This window comes from Myotis lucifugus, unplaced genomic scaffold, assembly GCF_000147115.1.
Source record: "Myotis lucifugus unplaced genomic scaffold, Myoluc2.0 scaffold_69, whole genome shotgun sequence".
Lineage (NCBI taxonomy): Eukaryota > Metazoa > Chordata > Mammalia > Chiroptera > Vespertilionidae > Myotis > Myotis lucifugus.
The window spans coordinates 1,000,780-1,025,049 of NW_005871117.1; the positions used below are offsets into that span (position 1 = coordinate 1,000,780).

At 47.3% G+C, this 24,270-nt stretch overlaps 1 protein-coding gene across 9 annotated transcripts in view; it reads left to right on the forward strand.

Moving 5' to 3' along the window:
* The window catches only part of KCNMA1 (potassium calcium-activated channel subfamily M alpha 1), a 674,818-nt gene that overhangs the window by 581,989 nt on the left and 68,559 nt on the right, over positions 1–24,270 (forward strand). For 8 of the 9 annotated variants that reach the window (XM_023755062.1, XM_006090207.3, XM_006090192.3 and 5 more), the window contains one exon: positions 11,074–11,167. In XM_023755062.1, the coding sequence (XP_023610830.1) occupies positions 11,074–11,167 (94 nt within the window). Of the gene's footprint in view, positions 1–6,637; positions 6,725–11,073; positions 11,168–24,270 lie in introns of all 9 variants that reach the window. The other variant, XM_006090208.3, reaches the window with a different exon arrangement.

The window sequence follows — 24,270 nt, forward strand, 5'->3', positions numbered from 1 at the left end:
CCATAAGGCTGGGGCGCAGTAAGCAGTGTTGGGGGATTTACCAGCTGGTAAGCTTGTGCCCCATGAGACAGTTCCTGAAATGGAAGCCCAGTCTTACGCAAGATCTTAAAGCAGAAGTTAGACATCAATATTTTATGGAAATCTTCAGATGTAGAGGTTGTCCCATGCCCAGACCCTGTGAACCAGCTGGGGAGTGTCGGGCAGAGCACCCCAGGACAGTCCCCGGCTGTCAGTGTGTGGCCTCTGATCCTCTCCCTCCACCCCACGGCCTCTCCAGATCCTGGCGTCCTCATCTGTCCCTGGGGATAACAACAGATCTGGTGACATTGCGGCGTTGAGTAACTTATCTGAGATCAGAATTCTAATGAGGGTCAGAGGGACCAGGGCAGGTGGCCCAAAGCTGGAAGCTGGTATCCTCACGCTGTTCTCATGGGCAGAATTCTGACAGCAAGTGATGTGGATTGGAAGTCAGCAGACCTGGGCCCTGGTGTCAGTGTCCTCTTAGTGCAGCCCAAAGAGGGCGAGGCTAGAGCATCCCTGCACCCCTGCCAGCCCCACGCCTGCGTTCCACACGTTGTTCTCTGTGATGAGCAGAAAGCGGCCCAGGCCATATAGACTGACGAGCATTTTAAAATGTTGCACGGGATGCAGCTGAGGATAAATTATAGTGGAATACAGATCATGATGTTGTAGTTCAAGAACACTTTTAGAAGGTGACTGTGCCCTTAAGAAATATACTAAATGCTGTGTTTAGCGTAAAATCACAATCTGGGACTGGTCTTACCTCCCAAGGTTAAAAGCATTCAGCATTTCTAAAGTGTTCTGGCAGAACATTCTTCATCGGGCCATGTGGTGTACCTGGGTTGCACTAAAGGCTCATGCATTTTACCTTTATCTGCGTTTCAGAGAAAGTATCGGGGCAGCCATCTGGAATACATATTAGAATTCTCAGGGGCTTTTGATACGACTGGCTCAATGGAAAATACAGTGTTTATGAATGAGCCGATAGTAATAATGATATTAATAATAATAACGGCCCTTACCTGTATACCAGCTTATGGTTTAGAGAACCATTCCACACATACACAGTTAGATTCTAGGCTGGTCTCCATATTGAGTCACTGGGGCAAGCATTAACTTAAAAAAATGCAAGTAACAGAGTGAAAATGGAATGAACATGTGATTGACGTTTTCTGCCCATCATGTTTACTTGAAGCGGTTTAAGGGGAGGAGAAACAAAAAGAGAAGAAGCATAGCATCTGAGTCAAAACATAGAAGCAAATAAAAACCTGCACCCCAAAGAGGGAATGTACGCCGGCGCCGTGTTAGCCAGGCGGTGTGATGGGAGGTGCGAAATAAGGTCCAGGCGAGACCGGCGCCGCGCTCTGTTCTGTTTCTCACCCTGGGCAGGTGGCAAAGCTCAGATGCCCGAGGCAGCATGATCCTTCCTCCGCTCCTCTGGATGTCTGACAATTTGTGAATCCCTAAGGAAGCCTTTCTGGCAAGGGTCTGCCTGACCAATCTCATGCAGGCAGCATGAAGCGATCAAAAGAATAACACTTGTTTTGTATTCGTCTTACCCGGTTTGGCACAAGGGAACGAATAGACACACATACAGATACAAAAGAAGAGACCTTCTGTGTAAAGACGGGCGGATGGCAGGACCAGCACCAGAGCACCCTGGGAGCTGGACAGGCAGGGCCGGGACTGGAGTGAGGCATTTACCGTGGACACCCAGTGTCAGGGGGCAGCATAAACCTCAGTAATTAAGATAGATGATGGTTTAATGCAATATTTTTTTAAATTAAAAAGGGAGAAAAAAAAGTCATGATGAATAAAAAGTCAGAATTTTAAATAAAGAGAGGATAAATAGCATTTTTAAAGCTGGGATCTAAGTACTGAATTTCACTTCAGTAGCAGGTATAACAGCCAGCCCGAAAGAAGACTGGCAGCTGCCACCATTCATACGGGCCCTTCCGCTGCGCCAGGAACGGTGCTCTGAACGCATAGGCATTTTTCTAGATGCATTTCAGGGGGACCTGATTTGTCCTACAGTGATCACGAATCTACTTGATAATAAACCATATTATAAAAAGAGTTCCTTTACAGGCTCCATAAATTCCATCACAGTCCATTTTGTCTTTGTTAAATGTGTGAGTTGGAAATTACTATCCCTTTTTTTCCACAATGATCAATGTAGACACACAGCTCAGAAAGATCAGCATTCACTGAAAAAAAGATATTAGCATGCTTGTATCTATTAAGCCCTATTGCTTTGTAGGCTCCAGCTGATGGTTTTATTAAGTATACTGCAGGAGGGGAAAAATCAAGGATAATTATAAATTCATAAATACATAATTCATTGGCATAAAGTGATTTTAAAGGGATGGATGCAGAATTATCTATTTCCTCACGAAAATAACAGAGATGTTCTGATTAAGCCCATAATCTAGTCTTTGTGAAACCCAGCCAAACTGATGGGACACATTTTCGTTTCTGAAACTACCTTTGATAAGAAATGCATTACAAACTCATCAGTTTGGCTTCCTGTTAACAAAGAGACAGCAGCCGTCTGGATCATTCTGGATTCACAGTGAAACTGCCACACCGCGTATCCTGCAATGAAAGCTGTGCAAGTTTGACAAGGGGCAGATGAATCCAGGAGTTACTGTGCCGGGGTTTAAATCTGTGCGGCAGCTGACGCTTGAAATAATCATCTATATATCGCTCTGAGCGAGCTGGGGAAAGGTTGAAGCTGTATATTTTCAACATATCTAGCCTAATGGTTAATCTGTTGTCCTGTCGGGGCTCATGCAGGGTGGACTTGCAGCCGACGCTGACAGCTTCAAGGAACTGCTCCTGGTAGAGGTGGTTCGCCTGATTCTCAAAGTGCAGGGTGGATGGCTGTAACTTAGCTGGAGATGGGAAAGAGGAAACTAGCCCTGGCTGGTGTGGCTCGGTCGGTTCGGCCTCCTCCCCTGCGCCGAAAGGTTGCTGGTTTGATTCCCACGCAGGGCACATGACCAGGTTGCAGCTGAGTCCCTGGTAGGGGGTGTGCAGGAGGCAGCCGGTTGATATTCCCCACACACATCCACATCACTGTTTTTCACTCTCTTTCTTCCTCTCTCTCTCTCAAAATCAATAAAAAGTATTTAAAAGGAAAGAAAGGGGGAAACTCGCCTGTCTGGTTTCCCCAAATGCAAGGGCACCTGTAGGACTAATAGTAGGTTGGGTGGTAGGGACATTCCAGTCACTAAACTACCTCTGTCCCTCCCAACGTCACCAAATTTGTTCACTTCGAGTGGCTCCATGCATGTTTCTTTTATTGTTTGGAAATCCTGGAAGGTTGGGAAAAAATGTTGTCCTTTTAGAAGACAGGAAATTAGAAAATTGTGAGAAGGTAAGTGAGGGGTCAGCAAACCTTTTCTATCAAAGGCCAGCTAATAAATATCTCAGGCTCTTTGGCCATGCGGTCTCTACTGCAACCGCTTGAGTCTCTCATTGTAAAGGGAAAACAGATATAAACAATAGATAAACAAATGACTGGCCATGTCCCAATAAAACTTTATTGATAGCCACTAAATTTGAATTTTGTATAATTTTAATGTGCTATTAAATATTTTTCTTCTTAGATTTTGTCCCCCAACCATTTGAAAATGTAAAAACTACCTTGGCCGGTGTGACTTAGTTGGTTGAGTATCGTCTTGTGCACAGAAAGGGTGCTGGTTCAATTCTGGTCAGGGCACAGGCGAGGCTTGCAGACTCGATTCCCAATAGTGGCGTGCCAGAGGCACAGCTGATCGATGTTTTGCTCTCACATTGATGTTTCACTCTGTCTCTCCCTCTCCCCTCCTCTCTCTCTTAAAAAAAATCTTAAAAAAATAAATAAGAATGTAAAAAACATTTTCAGCCCATAGCCCATACAAAAACATGTTCAAGACGACAGTTTACTAATCCCTGAACTTGAGAAATATAAGAAGAAAGAAGGCAGCTTTTGGTGCCAGGGACTTGGCACATTTCGTCCCTGTTCTGAAACCCTAACCCCCGCAAGCATGCACTGCCCCTGCCAGGGCTACGTGAAGGAGTCTGGTACACTTTTTGGCCTCAAAACCTTGACTAACTTGTAGGTGTAGGGAGTAGGCAGAGAAGGAAAGTTGAAAAGAGGCTGTTTTTATTGGACTCCTGTACGTTTTTCCCAGTTTAATTCAAAGTAACAGTTGTCTTTCATCTCCTACCTTCCCAGTCTCCAAGCTCCATAGCCATAATTCAAGGAAAATTCTTGCATCGTGCATTTCAGTTGCATATTTGCTTATTCATCTCCATCTCATCTCTGAGAAGCCAATACCGAGTAATCTTTGCGTGAGCCTTTTCTTTGCCCTTGAGCTGATGGAGACAGTCTGTTCCAAGAAAAAAAGAAAGAAAAAAGACAGGCAACCAGATGGAATTTTCTACCAAATGCTGAGCAAAACCGAGCATTGAGCAAGTTATTACAGCAGGTCAAGTTCTTAGTGAAGATATATGGGTTGAGATTCTAGATACAGGGACTTTGATGAATGTTGGACTCTGACCGAGATACATATAGAACAGGCTTATGGTCTGAGATGGGATGGAGGAATGTGAGTTTGGCATTTCTCTTTGATTCTAGAAGATTCGTTGGGCCCACAGTGTTTCTGTAGAGAACATTGCAGTGCAAGTCATGCAGATTCTGTCAACACACTTATATACTGTTTTTCTCTCTCCCATGTGGGAGCTGAATTCTTTCATTACTCTGTGTTGATGGACTCAAAGTTACACAATTCAGGTTTCCTAGGCAGTGAATAAAGCCAGAAATATACCCTGTGATTAACTTCTACATAACCTATTGTTCCTTAAAGCCTCCCTCCTCATTCTCATATTAGCTCCACAAAAGCCAGAGATGTGAAAGCTCCAACAGGCCTCCCCTTCTCTGCCCCCTCCCCTTCCCTTCCCCTTCCCCTCCCTGCGCCTCAGCTCCCTGTGCCTGCGCCAGGGCAGGTGGGTTACTTACAGATGCTTTCTGTCCTCACTGTACATAATGGCAGGTTGTTGTTTTTTCTTTAACTTACATCCTCTAGGTTTTCCAAATAAATGTATATCCTACTTCTCAGCTAGAAGCTGTAAAATTATCCTGCCTGATAATGTATGTGATAAAGCCATTGCTCACTTGTAGGGAGTTATATATGCTCTATGTTGGAGATATTATTGTTGGCATTGCTTTTGAGAGGCAGCAACTTTCATCTTTTCATTAACTGTATTAATATCCACTGTGATCTTTCAGAAACAGCTTTTGGCTTGATCTTATCAATAACCCTGCAATGTGTTTACCAAAGTTCTTGGTGATAGGTGTTCTCCCAAGGTTGTCAGAGCAGAAATTCTCCTTGCAAGGACATCACCCTTGTTAGTTGCGCACGTTCAGACACCACGCTGCCCACTGAGTCTCTGGCTTAGAACTTGGCTGTCTTACCTTATTCTCGCTGTGGGTGGCTGCCCAACCTCGCTGATGGGCAGGTGCATGTCCCCCGAGGGGACTCATCCTGAAACAGCAGCCAAGTGCTCCTTCACAGGAAGTATAGGATCCAGCGCACCAAATGGGTTACTTACCCAGCATTTGTGTTTCTCGTTGCTGCTGAGTTTGCTCTGGGGCTAAAGGACACACCCTCACCCTCTCTCTAGTCTGGTATGTGTGCCAGGCAGCCAGGGTTCTGGGGTCTGTGATTGTGAGGCAGGAAATATCCCTCCGTAAAGCAGGCACCGTCCTGAGCTCCAGTGCCAGGATCGCTCTAGCGTGGCTGTGCTGTAAGACCTTCAGGTTAAGTAGCCCAGACTCCCTGGTGAAAGTCTTAGTTAGGTGTCTGTATTAGAGGGAGGCCGGGTCAGCCTGGGAGTTATGTCTGTTGTGAATTACATATTGACTGTAGTACTATGACTGGTAGGATTTTTCTTGGGGACAAAGTCTGATAAACCCACAGAAATCAAGAAGCACACTGTGCAATCTGTAGGCCAGCAGTTTTGCCCTCTCTGTACCCTCATTCACATCCTGAAAGACTGAAAACACACACCCAATGTTCACTGATGTCCCTCATGACACAAGGATAAAGGAACCCCCCTCCCCTTTCTTAGGACTGGCAAACCCACGGCATTTAATGAAAGTTAGGCAGCGATATTGCAACCAAGGGGCCAGCCATGCCAGTGGTTTGAGATGAAAACCATAGTCTAACCTTGTGGCTGATGACGCGGAATGTAATGATGGTTCAGTGGGCTGCGTTTTAGTGGCTTCGGGAGAGAGGGGTCGAATCTCACTGCTGATCTAAGCTTTCCAAGTCTGTGTATGTGGAAAGGCAGAGGGGAACTCTATGGATTTGGAAATTATTGCACAAATAAGATTATCTCCTGATAGGTTATCCCTTCTGACACCGATGACAATAACACAGCAAAAAGAATTTCCAGACGTCATTGGGGTAAAAGTAAAGAAAATTCTCAATGTAGCTCTGAGGACGAAACTTCCATTTTCATTCAAAGCTATCATTCTGGTTCATGTTAAAACTGGTTTTCAACTTTTCCAATGAAGAACTGCACGAAGGATTAATTTCAGTTTTCTTTTCTCGTTACTGTTTGGCAGTCAAGGTGGAAGCTAGATCGCGCCACCCCAAAGACCCGTTTGAGTGCAAGAACACAACTCACAATTCTCAGCTTGTGACCAAGCCAGGTGAAGGAGCCCTGGAACCCACCCCAATGTGTAGTAACTGCCCTGCACCCCTCCTGCTTCCCCTTAGCATGCTGAGCTCAACTGAAGAAGAAAGATGCACTACCGTGGATTTCAGCATGCACGGAGCATGCTGGGCAGCAAAATGCCAAAGAGAAAAACCATAAAGACCAATAAATAATAATTAAAACTACCCTCCCGCCAACTCGCAGCTCGCTCAAGACTTCAGTAGGGAGCCCTGTTAGCTGCATGCCTCTTACTCTGAGTGATTCCAGTGTGAATATGACATTACTAATGACCTGCTAAGTGTGTGCAGATGTGGGTTTCTCCAGATGTGGTGATTAATAATGTAATGTGGAGATAGCCAGTCAACTCATGTTTATGGGTCGTTGGCCTTTTATTACATTTCTGAGTTTATTTGCTTTGAACTATGTCTTAACTCCAGCCAACAAACGCACCTTTAAGTCTCAGAGGGCAGCATCCCCCTAAACCCTGCGGAGGAAACGGGGAAGAAGGAAGGTGCCCCAGGCTGGAGCTGAGCAACGGGTTCATCGTATGTCGGGGCCCCGGATTATGTGGGAAAGCTGAAAGGTGAAATCATTGCCCGTTTGACTCCGAGGGCCCACAAAGGCATCGGTGAACCTTGATACACTGTTTGCAAGCTGACTAGGCCAATAAAGAGAGGGATTTCTTTAAAAAAAAATCTAGTAAAATATATGATCATTTTGAACTAAGCCCAGAGTTCTGGCCAGTGTTTCTGGAAGATGTTGCCTTGCTTTTTGCTTGAAAACAGAATGACGATGAAAAGTCGAGCAAAATGTCGTTACAGATGTTCGACTCTGCATTCAGGCTGTTGGGATTACCACCACGTCCTCAATCAATTCCCAGAACGTTGTCTGGAGGTTATGTCATCGAAATAATGAACCCTCTTTAGTCAAGTATAAGCAAACATGTTAAAACATCGTTGTAACTTTAAATTAAAGTCTAGCGCCAGCCGAGGGATCCTAGCCTCATTAGACTTGCCTGACATTTTTCTAGCACGGAGTCTTCCCGACTGTAAAGCTGTTGGATGCAGTGCCTGTGAGACGGGCGGGCGCTGGGAAGTTACGGCAGCACATTAAGTGTTGTACTTAGGGATGTGCAGAAATGAGCCCTCTGCTTTTATGAGGACGCGGAGACTGGAGGGAGTTCAGCTCCTATAAAAATTCCACTTGGATTCCTCAACTTGTTTGTGTTTTAAAGGAGCTGGTAACTCAGGTTCCTTTAACAGATCGTATCTTCATGAGGCTTCCCCAGCTTGAAGCGGTGAGAGCCGGAGACCGAGGTGTCCGGTAATGAGCCACAAAGCAGGCTCACCAGGAACCTGTGAATGTGTGTCGGCATGAGGTCAATCCATGTGCCTTTCTGGAAAGTATGTAAATTTCAGTCTCCCTTTTAATCCAATTTTTATTCCTCTCATGTAGTCACAGGAGCCATGAAATGGAAATTTTATTTTATAGCTTACCTGGAAGTTATCCTAGAGTTGCTTTCTTTAAATATGCAGAAATCGGTGGTCAAGGATAATAATTAAATATGGTTTATACTCTACTTACAAGAAAGAAGGGACCACTGCTTCTCTTGTGGGAACTAAGCCATCGGTAATAGTCTTCATTGCGCAGCCTTCATGTTTAAGCTGGGACCTTCCCCCGTCTCTGCAGGGAGCAGATCTGCATTGCCAGGCCGTGAGTGCAGGAGGAAACCTTTGAACACGGGTTGCATTGAAGAGAACAAATCCCACTTTAAATGCAGTCTGATTATGATGGATGATCTTTCTGACTTGCAATGAAAATAAATAGTTTCCTTGCATAGAAGGAGGCATAGCTTTAGCAGCAGAACGGGGTGTCTCCCTGGAGCTGGCTAACAGGTATCAACTTGCAGGTCTTCCTTCCATCTGAACATCGCTGCAGGTAAACAGACAGCAACAAGGCGCTAGGAGAACGGGCTCTTACCCAAAGAGGGCTCTTATTGTGGGCCCAGTGCAACTGGGAAGACAAGCATTAAGCAAAAGAATCCAACAGAAATGCAGCGAGTGTGGCTTCTGTTCAGGTCTTAACTACTATGGACAAAATCATGGCAACATCTGGTGGCTTTGAGTCAAGTTGGCCATAGTGGACTAGGAACAAGAGCCTTTTGGATATTTCATTCTAACCATTGAAAGGCTCATGAGATAGAGAAGAAAAGAACTTTCATCCCCACAAGTCCCACGGCCAGGCACACACATTATTTAGTCTGGCATGCTACTCAACGAACCTAGGCCCCCCATAAGTGGTCCACATTAAAGGGTGACCTTGCATTACCAGTGGAGTCGGTGTAAGACTTTCTGCCCCATTCTAAGATGGGGAAAGTGCAGATGTGTGCGCATGCACACACACACACACACACACACATTCTCTCTCTCAATCTCAGTCTCCTTGCCTTTCTGCCCCATTATTGCCTGGGATGCCCGGCCCTGTCCTGTGAAAGCAAGATGAATTCAGGTCAAGCTCAGAGTGCCTGTTTGCTCGCTGAGAGATGCATATCAACCCTGTGATTTTTTCTATACCATTTATGTGGCTGGTATTTATTTCCTTTAATCTTTTAAGTGCTGTTTAGTCTCGGTGTGATTTGCTGTGGATACTCATTTCCGATAAGATGCGATATCCTCCCAGGCACATAGTTCCAGCCTGGAGCCCTAAGTGACTGATACGGTGGCAGCCTGAGCACAGGCCTCTGGGGGGATGGGGCGGGCGGCAGAGCGAGTGGGCTGTAGGCATTTACAGGTGCTTCCTTGCCTTCGTTTCTTCTGGAGTAGCTCTCAATTTGAACCACGTTCTTGTTCCCTTACCCTGTGTCAGCCAGAATTTAGACACCCTTAGACTGGCAGTGGAATGGGGATGGGGTGCCAAGTGCGATACCCTGAAGCAGGTTCAGAAGGTAGTTGGATGGCTGTCGTCCCTTTGGAACCCTGTATCATAACAAACTACACTTACTCAGGGTCTTCAGGGAAGTGCCATAGAATGCAGGTGCTGAGATGGGTCTTTCTGGACAAGATCAAGTAGCTGAGGTGACGGTTTTCTTTCCAACCCATGACTTGTACACCGTTAACAAACGTCAAGCATCTTCCGATGTCGTCACTGCTAATATTTCTCTTCTTAGCCTTAAGGTCACTGCTGTGCACTGTGGGTTTCGGGGTGCTCCCTCCCCCTCTGTGTTGCAGTCAACTATGCGAACCCGAGGAGCCTACTTTTCCTTCTTGCCATTACAGCTGTAGCCTGAATTGTGGGGGTGCGGAGAGGGGGACTAGAAATTTCCTGCCGATGCCCTCGGGGGACAGGCTGGGTGTGCATCTGCTAATTTATCAAGCAACTCTCTTAAAAAGAAGCATGGTGCAGGCTGATGCCTCTGCAGAGCTTGTGAGTGGGTGTCTTTGGGCAAAGGCAGTGGCGTGTGCTGTGCTGTGTGTGAGCGAGGCTTCACATTGCTTAGCGCTCTGTGTAGCTTAGACATTCGGGAAACAGCCTTTGGTTCCCAACCCCCTGTGCTGCCCTCCTTCCCTGCCCCTCACCACGTCATCAGAGATATCATTCAATGGCAACCTCCTCCTTCCTTTGGGGGCTCTTCTCCTGCCCGGTTCTCCAACCTTGCAGTCCCGTCCAACTGTTCTGATAAAGTAGGAAAGGATCCCATGTGTGCAACCCCCCTTTTGGGGAGGTGGAGGGACAAGGGCTGAGTGGGCTGCGGATTCCTGAGCCAGCACGCGCCCATGTCCCCAGTCCTGAGTGACTGAGACTTTGGCTGCGAAGGCCTCCAATCCTAGCCTCTCCCCAGGCTCTTCCTCTGGCGCAGGGATCAGGGACCAGGGAAGTGGGTGCCTTCGCAGAAGCAGAAGTCGCTGGCAGCTAGGGTGCTGCTATTTCCAAACAACTTGATTTCTGGTTTTGGTTACGAGAAAACCCATTCGATTACCCAGCAAAGCCAAGTAACCAAAATGATCTCTTGAGAGTAATGATTGCGTGTCCCCATCTATAGCACCAAATTTTGTATGCAGGTAAATCTCGCCTTCCTTTCTTTTTTTAGGGCAGGGTGCATACACGCTGTTGTAGTCTGTTTCAAGTGCATGTTCAAACGCTGGAGTGTAAAGAGGGGGCTTTCGCCTCCTCTGAGCCGGCTTCTCGGACTAACACATGGGTCTTTGTCACTGGGTCCAAAAGGCAGCCCTGAGCTCCTAGTGCGTGACTGAGCTGTGCGTGTGTGTCCTTTGCTATCTTGCCTGTGTTGCGCAGTCTGCCCTCACTCACCCTGTCCATAATCTCATGAGCTGCCTGTATTTCCAGTTGAAGATGAGCAGCCCTCGACGCTGTCACCCAAAAAAAAGCAGCGGAATGGAGGCATGCGGAACTCCCCCGGCTCCTCGCCCAAGCTGATGAGGTAAGGAGAGGGGCCCCAGGCCTGGGGGGCCCCCTCTAACTCCTCCCCTCCCTTCATTACCCGCTCCCCACCAGCCCCAGCCCAGTGCCACCCTTCCCAGCTGGCAGGAGTCTGGGAGGGATGGGTTCTTCCATGGCTTCTCAAAGGCTGGAGTATTTATTCCGTCAGCTTGTCAGCAGTTAATGATAGAGCTGAAAAAACCCTGTCATGAAAAACAGTTGGGAAAGCTGTTTGAAAAATACACAAGCTTTAAAGGCGGAGCTGTCATCCTGTCCTGTCCCCCTGTCGCTCCTAACCAGCAGTGGCACTAATGACGGTGGCAGCCAATCCGGGAACGCGTGGGCCAGCGCGCCTCCGGCTAGTCTTTCTGCTGGGGGCCCTGTGAGGACTGCTGTCTGTACTGAGGGCCATATGTGCGATGTATCCTCACAATCAAAAAGGAACCTGAAGATTACCCCCCTTTCATCCTGTCGCCTGAAATCAAATTTCTGTTCATTGATTTTGACTGATAAAGAAGTCCAATAATCTGTGGACTTGCCAAAGCAAAGTTCAAAAGTAATCCTGTTCTGCTCTGACCAAAAGCAGTATTAATTATGAAATAGTGTGTGCTTTCTCTCTCTCGATCCTTCTCTCACTCCTTCTCTCCTCTCCCTCTTTATCTCTCTCCCTCCCTCTCCTCCTTCCCTTCCTCTCTCTGCCCTCCCCTCCCCTCCCCTCCCCTCCCCTCCCCTCCCCTTCCCTTCCCTTCCCTTCCCTTCCCTTCCCTTCCCTTCCCTTCCCTTCCCTTCCCTTCCCTTCCCTTCATACTGTTTTCATTTGCTATCTTTCTATCTTGATTATGGAAATAGAAAGTGAAACCAAATTTCAGCCTGTTCCTCTTCTTGGCCTCGTTATCTTTTATCTTCCCTTTTTTGTCTTCAATTCAGCTGCCAACCTCAGTGCCTATTCCCCACAATGCCCTCCCTCCCTAGCATCTCCGAGCGGCAGGGGTGGTCTCATACTGGCACTGCTCTCCCTAAGAGGTCATGTCATGGAAACACCCACCATTGCTAAATTACTTTCTTCTTTTCATTTGCCTTGACCACTCTTCTCGCTTTGATTATTGGACATTGATGGTGATTTTTCTCTCCTTCCCCCGTATCCACCACATTCACATCTTCCTGGTCCTCCCCGAGCACCTTTCTGGGACAGAGATGGGCAGTCTCCTCCCCACCCTTGAGGACACAAGGCCCCGTGGAGGACTCACCGGCCCCATGTCCTTCCCATTGCGACCATCTCTTCCTGTGAGATGTTTCCTAACTAGTCCTTTGCCTTCCCCTCCGCTCAGTCTTGCCGGGGTCTCGCTGATGTACATGCCTGTTTGCCGTATATGAGGAGGAATGACATGTGCCAACCGCCAAGCTTCTCATTCTTGTGAAGCCAGATGTCCTGCTAGCATTCATTTCCTAGTCACTCACCTGTCGGTAATCGCCTTATTTAATGCTAACAGTTTTATCCGTTGAAAGTAGAGAAAAGCCCAGGCGTTTTCTTTTGCCTAAATTTAGAGAAGCAAATAATAAATAAATAAAGAGAAGTGTCTGAAAAATCTGAAACCTTTGGAGCCAAATTCCCTGTCCCTGTTTGCTATGTAAAGGACGGCTTATTTCTTTGATCTTGAGTAATAATAATTCTGAGGAGTTATACTGTTTTCATATGCTTCAAAGCTGTGTCAAAGTTTTGCTGCTTAAGGGTCCTTCTTTATTCTGCTGGCTCTTGGGTGCCGAAATGACAGGTCCTCTGTACGGCGTGGAAGCTTTTTTAAGTCGTAGCCTTCAGCAAAACATCAAATTACCAAATCCAGGGTAACATTCTTCTACACAAATGCCTTTCCTGTAGATATATTATACCATATATATTAAATACTTTAGTGTTCCACGCTACATTTTATGTGCAATAGAAAGTGATGGTTTGAGGTAGCCTGGAGGGGACTTTTTTTTCCACCAGCAGAAAAAGCCAGCGTATACCGTATCAAGTATGGTTTTTACAGGACTTTCTGCCCGAAGGCCTTTGTAAATAAGTAATGATCAACAGATTGGCTGTGGGTTTTTGAAAAGCATGCCTATGTCAGTTTGCATGATGGGGGAGAATTTTCAAAGTGGGGCTTGCTTTCATTGCCTGTCAGCGAGGGGCCGAGGGAGGCCGTCATCCCGGGCCAGCGCTGTCTGTTCCGCGGTGCATCGGGGCTGCTCGCTGTGGTCAGGCCTGAGCTGAGACTCACCCCGGTTCAGAGCTCACGTTTCTGGTGGTGGTGCCCGTGGGCTGCTGCGATGGCCTGGCCTCCTGTCACCCCAGTGCTGTTCCCCACCGCTCAGGGTCTCAGTCACCGCTCAGCTGGGACGCGCTGTCCCCTGATGAGTCAGAAAGTCTCAGACTGCTGAGTGCCAGGTGCTCCCCAGACCCTGCTGCAGGAGCAAGGACAGGTGCTATCCCCTCTCCGTTTCCCGTCACTCCTTGTGCGTGGAGACCACGGGCTCGCTCGGCTTGGAGTATCTGGCCCTGGCAATGAGGCTGCCAGGGCCTGTTGTTGCTACGTCCCTCTTGTTGATGGAGAGAAACAGAGGGGCCCGTGTAGCACCTTGTGGCTTTGCCAGTCCATCCTCCCCACCCCCCCAATCTCCAAACTCTCCCTTTCTACTTTACAAAAGACAGGACTTCCAGGTCCCGTTCCTTATGATCCTGAAAAACGCACTCAGGAAGCTAAGGACGTACTGAAGTGGGCTTTTCGGCACTCGTTTGGGGCTTGCCGTCTGAGCAGAAGCACTCACTGTGCGTCTGGGCAGGTTTCAGGGGCCGATGGGCCAGCACAGCAATAGCTCCAAGAGAAGCGGGAGAGTCCAGATGGGCATGGGTGGGATTTAATTCGCCACCGTGGCTCCTGCAAATAAAACAGGCTCCCACCAAGGGCTCCCTGCAAACCTCCGCTGCACCACAGCTGGGCCTCCGCTGTTTCCTTTTGTCCTGGTATCAGACTCACCCTGATTTTTAAGGGTCACATCGCTCTGCGCAATCAGTAGGTGAACAGCCTCGTTTGTGTGTCTGGATCAGACAGTATGTTTTTGAGCCATCCTGACAGAAAACAACTCCCGCAGTCAGACTGAGCCAAAAGGCCAATGTCTGTGCTCCCAGCCAGGGGTTCCTGTGTCATCACAGGCGACCTGTGGCTTCACAGCCCCCGGGGGAGAGGGCCTTAGAGGTTCCCAGGACCCTGGTACTCTCCGTCCTTGCTGGTCTCTCAGCGTGGACGGCTTTTAGGAGCTGCTCCTGGCTTTCCTGCACACCAAGCATCCAACGCTCAGGCCTCCTCGCTGGTGGGCTGTGCCTTGTAAGATAGCTGGGATTCCTCCATTGTAAGGCCTTCCGGGCAAGAACTTTGTCTCTACATAGCTAAGTCAAGGGTTCTTAATTTGGGGGTCTCACAGGCCCCACTGAACAGCCAATGAAAACTCCCCAGCAGGTCTCCCCAGGGAGAAAGAAGGGGCGCTGGGCACCATTTTGCCTACAGCTGCAGTGGCTTCACGGATTCCCGACACCCGTGCCCAGGTTACAGCCACACGCAGCTCTTCCCGGTCGTTGCTTCTCAGATGCTGCTTGGCTGCTGAGAATGCTTCTCGGGTGGGCAGACAGCATGGAGGCCCTGCCTGGGCTCTCACTTCCTATCCTCAGATGGAACCCTCCAACGCTGCGCATTCCGGCCGGCTGCTTCTCTCCTTCTCTCAGATTCATTTCCATGCAGCCGGTGCTTAGCGAAAGCCTGCTGCAGTCAGATGCCTGGGAGATCTGTGAGGTGGAAAGTAACATGGATTAGGGTAGGTATCCATCTGAAAATGCTAGTTTCATGTAGGAGACAGACAAGTCTATACAGCAAAATAGAGGAGGAGCAGTTTGGATAGCTACCGGCATGGGCCCCGAGGACAGAGAGCTGACGTCACCTCCAGGCCTATGTGTGTGTGTGTGTGTGTGTGTGTGTGTGTGTGTGTGAAGAAGGTTCCATTTAACCTGGTCCTGACTGAGGAGGAGAACTCTCTATTGATGATATTACCCACCCTGTGCATTGCTTACTCGGTGCCACGCATCCTTCCAAGAGCACCATGCCTGTGAACTCGCTGACTCCCAACTACAGCTCCAGGAGGAGGAATTACTCCTCCCCCCCACCCCCTTTATAGATGGAGAAGCTGAATCACAGCTGTAAAGTCTAGTAAAATCCAGTAAGTCTTAGCTAATGAGGAAGCGTTGAACCCATATTATTATTTCCAAGTCCACATTATTAACTCCTTCACTATTGGTCCCAATAGAGGGTTGAGGGAAAGTGCTCAGGCCATAAGAAGTGGCTCAGTGAACCCTGGAGCAAGGAGTCCTGTGAGAAGAGCCTGGCACTCACTCCCATCGTAGGTGCTGGGGAACCCTCGCAGGTGTTTGAGGAGGCAGTGCCCTAGCTTGTGTTTGGGAGTCACTGGTGGCCTCCCAAAGAGACCACAGAGACACATGGTACATGAATACAGAGATGTGAAGGGAAGGCCCAGCCCACCCAGCCTCTGCCAAGGTCCTTGGGGTGCCACACCACACAGGGCCTGCTGTAGAACAGTGGGCTGGAAGCGGCTACGCGGTCTTCCCAAGGACCCACATAATGTGAGCATCCCTGACGTCAGCTCACGTTGCTCCCATTTCCCCAGGAGCTAGGGAATCTTGAGGAAGATCGAGAAGCCCGGGCTGTGAGGATGTGTGCACCATGGGTGGCCAAAGTCAGAGTCCTCAGCCGGGCCAGTCAGGATAATGAATGACACCGAAAAACAGAAAAATGGAATACTGTGAGGGAGCTTCATGTCATGAGACTGAGAAAATATTAGACATTTGTTTCCTGAATGGAAGGAGAATTGTGATTTGAGGGAAACATCACCCTCTCGGGCATTTACTGATCATTAAGTGAAATAAACTCATCTGCTTGCTAAGTCCCATTCTGTCTCCTTTGACTCTTACCTTCCATGGGGTCTCTGTTAGGACTGGCAGCTTGACCGGTTCAGTAAGAGAAGATGGCAGAGTGGCCTGAGCCCAGCCAGAGTTGGGGGCAGAATACAGAAGGAGTGCAGGGACAGCGTGGCTAAGTAAATGTACCTCTTTTTTAAAAATATATTTTATTGATATTTTACAGAGAGGAAGGGAGAGGAATAGAGAGTTAGAAACATCGATGAGAGAGAAACATCGATCAGCTGCTCCTGCACACCCCCCACTGGGGATGTGCCCGCAACCAAGGTACATACCTTTGACTGGAATCGAACCTGGGACCCTTCAGTCCACAGGCCATCGCTCTATCCACTGAGCCAAACCGGTCAGGGCAAGTAAATGTACCTTTTAACTCAGAAACAAACAGGAAGTCGACAGCTCCCCATGAGGACGTGTCAGTCCCCCCAGATGTCTCCCCAACACAAAGGCAGTAATTCCCTTCTCCCTCGGAGAATGGTGGCTGCTTAACAAGAGGTGACACACGAGGTGGCCATAGTTCTTGACTGTTTACCTGTTAGGCAGGAAAAAAAATGTAACGAGGGTGAAGAGGACTCTAGTTTTGGCAGAGGGGCTAGAGCCTGGCCTGAAGGTGTTTTCAAGGTGACTCCAGAGATGGTCATCTGGTGGGAGATGAGGGCAGGGCAGCCACCACTCAGGAGAGATGATGAAGGAGGATCCTTGCAAATAATAGCAAATACTATACACCCAGACACAAAATGCACCCAGAATGAGGCATTTATATTGCTGAAAACCCAATATGAGCCCTTTTGAGGTGACACCTGAGACCTTCTCCAGTCTCCTGTGGCCAGCACAACCAGAGACTCTGGAACATTCCATTCGCGGACTCGGTTACTAACTGCTCCTTGATGGAGCGAAAGAAGAGAGGGGGAGGAAACAAAAATATTGCATTTTACAGGAACTAATATTTTATTTGCTTTTTATGTTTATTTTCTGATTAGCTCATTGATATGGAGGTCAGCAAGAGAGAGTCATTCGTGCGGTATCCTGGGTAGGGATCCCCATCAGGTGTTGACACGAGCTTTCAAGTTCTAGGGAGTCACAGGGTAGGCCACCTGGAGGTACTTTGGTTACCAGTCCTATCATTTGCATTTGAGTAGAAGAGTCAGGAAGAAAGTGAGGTATATGTGGCTTCTTCTTAAATTGTGCACTAGGCCCTTGCCTTCTTCATTCGAGCCCTGGCCTTGCTGAATAGAACCATGGACTTCCGGTCTGCATATTGCCAACAGTGGCCAACTTTGGTAGGATTGACTCACCACATAGCTTCTCCGTCTGGGCAAAGCTTTATAGCAATGGCTCTCAAGCTTGAGCATGTGTCGGGATCATCTAGAGCAGTGGTTCTCAACCTTCCTAATGCCTCGACCCTTTAATACAGTTCCTCATGTTTTGGTGACCCCCAACCATAAAATTATTTTCATTGCTACTTCTTAACTGTAATTTTGCTACTGTTATGAATCTTAATGTAAATATCTGATATGCAGGATGTATTTTCATCGTTACATATTGAACATAATTAAACCATAGTGACTAATCACAAAAACAATATGTAATTATATATGTGTTTTCCGATGGTTTTAGGCGACCCCTGTGAAAGGGTCGTTCGACCCCCAAAGGGATTGCGACCTACAGGTTGGCGACCCACAGGTTGAGAACCGCTGTTCTAGAGCACCTTGTTAAAGAAGAGCTTCATCCAATCAGTCTGGGCTTGGCCAGGGAATTGGCATTTCTCTCAAGCTCCCAAGTGACGCTGATGCAGCTGGTGTGGGGAGACACTTCAAGAACCACTACTTAACTGAGTCAGGACAGTGAGAGCAGCCTGCAGTGACATGGGCCTCCTCCCAGGAGTGTCCAGACTCGGCATTGGAGCAGTAAATAGTTGCTTAATTAAGAATACCTGTCTTGACCACCGTTGGACGTCAGACGCGAGTCCTCCCTGCTGACAGTCACAGCCGCTGGCTCCAGGCACACTCCAGGCAGCCTGACTTGTTACAGACACTTCAGAGTCTCTCTTCAGATCTCGATGCCCTAGTTCAGATGCAGTCCCTGTAAAGGGAAAAATAGTGCCAGATCCTTGTTGTTCTCAAAAAGAATTGTCGCAAGATATCAAAGGGAGCTCACTGGGCACATTTTCTGATCTCCATAAAAGGCCAGATGAGTTTCCATTGACTCGTTAAAAAGTGTTCAGAGACTAGAAATTATTTATTAGCTCCTCTTGGTAGTTGGTTGTTTATTGAGCATCTACTGTGTTCTCTGCTGGGCTCTGGAAATACATCAAAGAGTGAAATAGGAGTTCGCTGCCTTCAGTGGGGGCACCACTTACTGGGTGAGGCTGATATGCAAAGATAATCGCTGGAAAAGGGTGGCTCACTCTTTTAGGAGCTATAGGAAGGGAGAGACAACTAGGAGGGCAGCTTCAGGCAGAACATTTGAAGCAAATTTTGAGGCCTCAGAAATGTCCTTATAGTGCCTAATATAATACATACTCAGTAAAACTATTAGTATTTGCGCCTGGCTGGCGTGGCTCAGTGGTTGAGCATGAACCTATGAACCTGGAGGTCACAGTTCGATTCCTGGTCGGAGCACATGCCCAGGTTGCAGTCTCGATCCCCAGTGAGGGCATGCAGGAGGCAGCCAATCAATGATTCTCTCTCATCATTGATGTTCCTATCTCTCTCCCTCTCCCTTCCTCTCCAAAATAAAAAAAGATATTTAAAACAAACAAAAAACAAAACCTGGTATTTGCCACTTGGTGAAAAGCCTATTTGCCCTTTTCTCAAGCCTGCATTTCCCAGGGAGACCACAGCGTGGGCCTCAGTCTACATGGGATGCTTGTGATGACAGGAGTGGTCTTTTGTGAGGAGAATTGAGGTCCAGAAACTCAAGCGAGGCAAAGGATACAATTTTAAAAACAATCTGGTTGTTTTTCTCTTTCATAACTTTCTGTTTGTTTGATTTCTCTTACTTTAATGTAAATTTCTGAAATCCAGCGTGGAACTCACTGCCACAGAAAAAAACTGGGCTTTGCTGTATTTGCCTGTAAGGGGAACTTTAAAATAGAACAGCCCCCTCACAGCAGGTTTGCTAGGAAAGGGATTTGTGGTTTTGCTTTAGGCTGTTGTCTTCAAGGCAAGCTTTCTGGGTTTCTGCTGCAGCCGGGCATTTAGTTCACTCCCTGAGATTCATTGATGGCAAGTGGCATTCCTTGTTCTGCAAAACCTCAAAACAGTAATCTCTTTTTCTTTATTTGAAGTCAGGTGTGCTTAGTTTTATTATTTATTTATTTGCTTAATTTTAGCTGTGGACTTTGAATGTGTGAGCTGAGAGTCAAGTATAGATATGAAACAGTTAAGGTACTGGGGCTCCTTATTTGCTATAAAAACGTGGCGTTCCTGAAAGGGAGCCTTCAGACGTTGGGGCAGGCAAAGCTCCCCGTTCCTGACTGATGGTCGAGGCTCCCCTGAGCATAGCATCCTGACAAGTCATGGGGCCATTCCCCACCCATTATTCATGCCAGCTGTGCGCTTCATAAATTCTCATGGTGCTGGCCTCCCCATCTTTGCAGCTTAGGGCACAGTGGCCTGGGACACTGCGAAGGTCCAGCCTCCTGCAAGCAGGAGAGGCGGGGTGGAGGCACACTGGCTTTCAGTCGGGAGACCTCTCAATCCAAAGCTTTGCCTGTCCGCCCACTCACTCCCTGTGCCACCTTAGCCACGATACTTACCCACTGTTTCTCACGCATACAAACATGCATGACGGGACTTTACTCGTATAATCCTCAAACTGCATCCATTAAGTAATGACAGTGACTGATGCTCCCATTTTACAGGTGAAGAAACTGAGGCAAGGCACACTGTAGCGAGTAGGAGATGAGCCAAGACTGGAAGACAGACATTTTGGTGCTAGAGCCATTATGCTATATTGTCACTGAGGAAATTAGTGTTTTCCTGTCCTCCAGGGTATCTATCCCCAAACCACTCCGTTTGGAGAGAGACTCTTGGTTCTACTGAACAAATAAACTGGCAAGAGTCTGGGCTTCCTCTTCTTGTTGAGTTGGGCTCTCGTCGGTATTGCTCCTCAAATTAAATTCGGGTGTAAGTTAAAGACCAGAGAGAAGTTCCCACTCGGGTAGAGTAGATCTAAGTGTGTATGTATGGTGGGGATGGTGGTGAGGACAAGGACACTGGCTCAAGCTCTTTGAATAAGGTATTGTGTATATTTGGTATATTTCCATTCATAAACTGATGATAGGATGCTCTTCTCCTTTAACTGAACAGGTGAGACTAAGGTGCAAGAAGGGCAGCCAGGGCCGTCACTGGGGTGATGCTGGACACATTGGGCCTATTCTTCCAGCTGCGCGACTGTATGAGTTTGCTAGGGCTGCCATAGCGAAGTATCACAGACTGGGGACCACAACAGAAAATATTTTCTCACGGTGCTGGAATGTGGAAGTCCTCTGTGGAGATGTGGCTGTGTTGGTTCCTTCAGGCCATAGACAAAGGATCTGTACCAGGTTGCTCTCCTTGGCTTGTAGACGACTCTCTTATCCCCAGGTCTTCAAATTGTCTTCCCTTTGTAGGTGTCTGTGTCAGAATTTCCTCTTCTTATAAGGACACCAGTTATATTGGATTCAGACTGACCCTAATGACCTCCTTTTAATTGAATTGCCTCTTTCAAGGCCACACCTCAAAATGCCATCACATTCTGAGGTGCTGGGGTTAGGAATTCAACATACAGACTTTGTGGGGGAAGCAATGCAGCCCTTAACAATTCAGCCCTGTACAGCAGCATGGAGTGTCTATTACCCTAAAATAAGGCACACACATTGGCCAAGTAGTAAGTAACCGATGAGACATGAGTTCATTCGGATGCATTACAGGGGAGTTGGGATTACCTTGTGAGTTGAGAAAATACATAAAATAATTAGGATGTGAAAGGCAGTGTCTCTTCCTTGTTCTGGGTTCCATCCAGCTAAGTGTTCATTGCGGGGTTGTCTGAGAGCCTGTGGAAGTTGTTTTCTTCGTCATTTTGTTAACCCTTGGTGCTGGATGCTCGGTTCAGGGATGCTTCTGTTGGTCCTCTTTTCCATGTGCAACAAACTCCCTGTTCCTCTCCTGGTCCTGACCTTGGCAATGTTGGCTGTGCTCAGTGGCAAATGCGTGGACTTGCTTCTATTGATACACTTCCAAAACCTCAATTTAGATATAGAAGTTCCGAGGACAACTGATTCTTCAGTTTTCACCAATGTCAGAGCTCTCTTCCCAGCATAAGCCAACATAAAACGCTTGAAATCGCTAAGGGAAAGACATGGTAAAGAATTTTATTCTGTCTGGACCAAAGTAGTTCAGCATCTCATGTTGCTGGAATGAACCACGCTCCAAGCTTCCTCCCAACTGTGGAATTCTGTGAGTGAGGACCAGCTCTAGCCTTAATGGCACCATGACAGTTGTCAGTCTTCCACGTTCTTAGTGCTCATCTTTACTCCAGCAACTTTTCTTCGCTTGCTCAATGCCCGATAGTGGTTCAATATTTCAGAATCCTCCTAGCCACCTCTTTCCCTAGCGAGAGCACACTGCTTCACACCTTTAAGGTCTTCTGGGCTTACTCGACATCTGCCATAAAACACTCTATATCCCAGCTCCTCTGGAATGTCTCAAGTGGTGAGAAGCCCACTGCCTTAGGAAGCATCTCATTTCGCTTTTGAAAAAGCTTCAATTTTTATGACATTTCTCCTTTTTGGAAACTTGGTGTTTGTTCTACCTTCATACCATGCATTGTTCCTCGTCTGCTCTCCGTCAGTCATACTCAATCAGTTGGTCCATCTCCCACTGGATCGTCATGCATATCTGGGGACAGCTAGTGTACCTGGCCTGAGTCCTCTATACCCCAGGTTAGGTAATACCATAGCTGACATCTGCCAGCATGGTTTTAGATGCCATTTTTTTTAAAATTTGGGCCTCAATTCTCTGAGATGGTCTTAATGGCTACTAATGGACCAACAATTAAAATACGCTGAGATTCCTTCCACCTTTCAGGGCTTAGATCAAATGTTACCTTTCCCATGAAGCCTTCCTTAATGTTATTCAAATGCCAGGCAATTAACAGCTTTGCTCTTGAACAAATGAGAACATACCACCTTGTACATCGCTTTGCTATGATACTTACCACAGTGTGTCACACTATTGATTGGCATTTTCTCTGTCCGTTATGTACGACCCTGTCTTTGACAAGGGACTATGTCCTGCCCATTACAGTGTCTTAGATTCCTGGCTCAGAACAGGGGATTTATGTTTATTGGTTGCTTTGCTGAGTCAAGAAACCAAAGTTCAGATTCCAGGTGCCATGGCTGGTGAGGAAATGAAATGCATTTGTTCTGGGAGGTTTTTGGTGGTTCTCAGATCTGACCCTTTAAGGAAAATTCTGGATGCTTATCCTTAAATGAGCTAGGCCAGCCAAAAGACGTGTAGGGAGACAGGGTGTAGCATGGCACTCCGCTGAGACCTCTCAGGTGCTTCTGGGTGTCCCAGTGCCACCCAGCTTGCAGCCCTGGTGTCAGATTATACCTGGTGTCCCCAAACCCTCATCCAGTTAGTGAGTCTTGTCATTAAAAGATGTCTTTTTCCCTCTCATTGAGGAGTAATTGATCATAAGGCTTGTTTATTTACTTTTCTAAGATGGGGGTTGGAGGCCAGTGTTACCAAGGAATGATTTCTTCCCAGAAAGAGAAAGAACCAAGATGTGTGTCCTCTCTCCGAAGACACATATTGTCTAAAAGGAATTTTGGTCAGCTTGCTATCTCATTGTCTTGCTTGCTGGGTATCTTTTAATTCCTGAATGCATTGGGGGCAGGTCTTAGACTTTCCTGAGATAATCTTCCTTCTCCAACCAGTAAACAGGACTCTTTATGTTCAAGTCAACTTTATTAAGACCCTCTTGCACAAGTTCATTCTGCTCATTTTCTCAAGCCTTTCCTCTATGGTGGTCTCTGCCCATCTGCTTGTCCAAGAGAGTCGATAAATGTAGAACAATTACACATTCTTCAAGGACAAAAAATTCTAACTTTGCTCTTGCCTTAATCTGACACCAGTTTTTATCAGAAACTGCCTCTTTATTTAATCATTTTTGATTGAGTTCAGTATCTGAAAGGCAGCCTGGTGGTTTACAACCTCAAGACCTCTCAAATACCCAGCCACTGAGATGCTATTCCAAGGGGGATGTTCTTCTCCTTTAGGACCCGGCATGACAGTTCCTATCATAATTCAGTATGTTCGTTGGAGATAACTGTGCAGGGTTGCTTCACATGGTTTGTGTCATTTGGCACAGCCTGGAAACAAATTCTCAGGAATAAATAGAGACAGAGCTTTCCCATCCTATGTTGGGTGGGAGGCTGAGATGGTCATGGTGGACATCCTGAAAGCGTAGCTCTAGGTCTGTGGACCATGGAGGAGGGATGGCTGCCCCAGTGTCTGCATTGTGAACATGTAAGTGAGAAGTGTCAGGAAAATTTCAGAGGGAAAAATAATGTCAACTAAATAAAGGCCACCCTTTGATGTTTGAAGTAGATTACTTAAAAAGTAAAATCACTTTACAGTAAATATCTGGAATTTAAACCTATTTATATTTTCGATTTTGAATGGACAGTATTGTTCAGGAAAAATAGCTCCACTGCAGGGATGCCTGGGACATTGTTCCCACTATACGTGGTCATTGTTGTATTAACCCAAATGACCCAGCCCAAACCTGAGGCACAGAACCACTATGGGAGACGGAATCCGGACACAGATATGGCCCAACACGCAGGAGTGTGTTTCTTATGCTGCCAACTTGTTAGACCTGCCTGATTCCATTGCAATGCTAAAGGGTGTCAGTGTGGCTCTGCCAATCCATTGGAGGGGAGGACTCTGTATTAGCCTCCTCCTTTTCCACTAGTGACAAGGCAAGAGAGGGCGAATGCAGCCCTGAGAATTCAAGACACGTGTATTAGGATGCGTCTGAACTTGAGGCTCTCCTGCAGGGATGCCGCAGTTGGGAGGTGAAGGTGGGGTGGGGGG